Source organism: Naegleria gruberi, assembly GCF_000004985.1.
Source record: "Naegleria gruberi genomic scaffold NAEGRscaffold_280, whole genome shotgun sequence".
NCBI lineage: Eukaryota > Heterolobosea > Eutetramitea > Acrasida > Naegleriidae > Naegleria > Naegleria gruberi.
In genome coordinates, this window is record NW_003163084.1 from 39 (window position 1) to 3,846 (window position 3,808).

At 29.0% G+C, this 3,808-nt stretch overlaps 1 protein-coding gene across 1 annotated transcript; it reads left to right on the forward strand.

Moving 5' to 3' along the window:
* Positions 1 to 357: 357 nt before the first annotated feature.
* NAEGRDRAFT_54809 (uncharacterized protein) lies at positions 358 to 3,255 on the forward strand (the record flags this gene model as incomplete). The annotated part of the gene is made up of 1 exon (XM_002668352.1): positions 358 to 3,255. The coding sequence occupies one exon, from the start codon at positions 358 to 360 to the stop codon at positions 3,253 to 3,255; it is 2,898 nt and encodes a 965-aa protein (XP_002668398.1).
* Between the last annotated feature and the right edge of the window lie 553 nt (positions 3,256 to 3,808).

The window sequence follows — 3,808 nt, forward strand, 5'->3', positions numbered from 1 at the left end:
ATTAAAAAGCCACACAGATATAGACCAGGTACTGTAGCTTTAAGAGAAATCCGAAAGTATCAAAAAAGCACTGAATTATTGATAAAAAAAAAACCTTTTTGTAGGTTGGTGAGAGAAGTTGCTCAAGATTACAAATCTGATGTTAGATTTCAAGCGAATTCACTCCTTGCACTTCAAGAAGCAGCTGAGGCATTTATTATTGATATTTTTGAGGATACTAATCTTTGTGCCATTCACTCCAAAAGAGTTACTATTTTGCTCAAAGATATGCAACTTGCATTAAGAGTAAAAGGTGTTAATTATATTGGTTTATTAAATAAATAATATTAATCATCATCATTTAATATCTTTAAAAAAATGTCTTGTACTTTAGAAGATATTTTTCAAGACACACAATTCAAAAAGTTCAACGATAAAGGAAAACCGTATTGTGAAGGAGTTGTATATTTAAAACAAGAAGACTTATACAAATTTTTAGGAATAAAAGAAGTTAAAAAGAAAAGGATATTAGAAACATCCGAATTAAATCGATGTAAAAATGTTTGTGGTAGTAATTATATTCCAGAAGACATTTGTTTAAAGTTAATATTAACCCAAAAACAATTCCATGATCAAGTAGTAAAATTTATTTATTCAAAACAACAAGATGAGTCTGATCAACTATTATCACAATTACAACAACTATTACAAGAACAACAAGAACAACAATTACAACAATTACAACAACAACAAGAACAACAACAACAACAACAATTAGAAGAAACAAGTAATGAAATTACTATTAGAACACAAATACAACAACAAATAAAACATCATACGGAATTATTAAAATTGCTTCAAGAAGAATTACAACAATGTAGAGTAGAATTAGAAGATGACTGTGACTTTGCAGAAACACAAGAATCCAAGAAAAGAAAAGTAAGTGTTCGAACTTATGATTGCAATATGAAAGATATAGCTTATTCGGAAGATAGAACAACTTATACTCCTAAAAAACCATCCAAGGTAAACGAAAAATTAGACAAAATAGAGAATCAATTAGATGAATGCATCAAAAAATATGATGAACAATTAAATGTTGATGTCAATTTAGCGCCATTAAATTTGGTGTCTGAATGTGAATGTAGAGGTGTAAAATTACGACATAATTCATGTAAATCTAGTTCTATTGATAATAGTTTTGAATATTCTGACAGAAAGTTAGAAGATTTCATTCAGATTTTTAAAGAAATAGCTCATACTTGTAATGTTAAATTTTCTCATATATTATATCATTTATTTAAACAATATCCATCACACGTACTCGATATAATAGAGAGTATTGCTATAACTAGTAAGCTTAAACCACATAATTTTACTGAGACTGAATTTAAGAAATACAAAAACCTAATACAAAAACAAATATCTGAAAGTTTACAATTAAAAGTAAAGGATGAACTTAATATTTCACATGAAGCTTGGAAAGAGTTAATTTATACACTAAATATTGATCACATTTTAAATCCAAATTTATCAGAAATTACAAAAACAACAAATACTTTAGTTAAAGATTTTTTTAAATTTAAACAACTGAATAATGGATTCATCGTAAACCTTACATCCATCATAGAAGCAGCCATTAAAGCTCATTTACATACTGTTCACACAAGAAAACAGAATGATAAAGTATGTGTAGATAAATTACCAGAAAAAGTAATGATTAAATTGTCAATGGATGGTAGAGAATTTGGAAATTTACGAACAGTTGTAGTTACTTTGAATATTTTAAATTTACATTTATTCGGAACACAAGAAAGAGACTGTGTTTTCCCAATTCTAATGTATATAGGTGAAGAGAAAGATATTATTAATTATATAACTGAAATTGAAAAAGAAGTTATTGAACTTTCTACCAAACATATTACTATCAAAGAAAACGAGCATGATGCTACACTATCACTTGAAAATACAACCCAAACAATTCCATTAGAATTCTATTGGGTGAGTGATTTAAAATCACTTGAATATTGTTCATTATTGAAAGAACATGCTATGTTTTGTCCTTTCTGCAACATTAAGAAACAAAATTCATTGTCTGGGATTTGTTCTGAAAATAGTAGAAATTTACAACACAAAATGGGTGTTAAATCATCCAATATTTTCATATGCATTTTGCATATGGATGAACGAATTACTGAATATATTTTGAAAATGACCTTAAAAACTTCGGAACTTGAAAAGCAAATGAAAACCAATATTTGTTCATTGGAAGGTTTTGCTGATTTTAATTTTCATTCATCAAGTGTTTTAGTGAAAGATACAATCGAAGAAGAAAATGCTCTCACAGTTAAGGAATATTCATTTATGTTATCTGGCGGGCATTGTAATAAGCTTTTTGGATCTTTTGATAAAGTTTTTGGATTTTTGAAAGATTCAAACTCAAATATGTATAATATTTGGAAAAAATACAAATCAATTAGACAGTGGTTGTATTATACAAATGAAGATTTGGAAAAGAAATCATTAAAGGATTGGGAAAATTTTGATTCTGAGTTAAATGAATGGAGATTGCTTTTTGTTCTACAAAAAGCTGATAGTGGAAGAATAGGAGATTACATTCATATTGCCACTGCACATCTTTATGACTTGCTTTCAACTTATGGAAGTCTGGTTCCTCTTTCAAATCAAGGTGTAGAAAGTTCTCATCAATTAGATTGTTTGATTATGGAAAGAGGGACAAGTAAGGGTAAAATGTCTATTGGTACCAAAAAAGCTCAAGCTGGCTCCTCAAAACCAAACGTGGAAACTGTATCCAAACCTGCTTCCCATACTCTTGAGTCTAGTGATCTTGATAATGAGCAAGAACATAAGGAATTTAATTATGAATCATTTATTAAGAAGACAGAATCTTGTGACTGGAATGATTTATTCCAAGTTTGTCAAATCATGCTGAAGAAACTTAGAAAGTTGTATTTATCTTTTACTTGTGAAGAAGTACTATTTGTCCGGTTAGAAAGAAGGACTGGTAAGGTAATAAGAAAAGATTGGACAAGAGACATTTTAACTATGTCTCCCAACTTTACTCTGCCTATCCGAAAACCAACCAATGTTCTCATTCAAAAACCAGATAACATTAACACTGAAGTGATATCTCCACAGCTTGCTCCATCCCAAGATGTTCCTAAAAGAACAGTTGAACTCAAACAATCCCAGGAATATGGATTGGTTGTGAATGGTGATGATGATGGGTTGATGAATGATGATGTCTTCTATTAAAAATATTTGATCGTCGATTCCCCGTGCCAGTGTTGTGGTAGTCAAAGCGATTCCGGAATCGACTTTCAAAAATTCAATAAAATGTGCCATCAAATAAAATTTTATCAAAGGCCTTTATTGTTAGAAATAATAATTATTATTTAAATATTAAACATTGTTACTTCATATAATCAAATTAAAAGCATGTTAAATGTTTAATATAACAAATAATAACTGTAATAATCGGAATTGTAAAATTCTGGAAGATTTTAAACAGTAGTGGTTTTAATTGGTTCAAAAAGTGGCAAAAAAAAATTTGGCGCAAAGAGCGGTCGACAATTTGTCGAGTCTTGCTGAATGGTTATTTTCAACTCTAGATTTGTAGTGTGGAGAAGCCAACAATTCCTTCTCATTCTTATTTAACAATTTGTCAATTATTATCCTAAACAGTTTCTAACATTAATTTTCGAGTAACAGTATATGTAAATTACTCCATAACCATGTATTCGACATTGATATTTCATTCTTTCTAATAAGGTGTTAAATGTGCTTCTTTAAATGGAACCGGAATTGA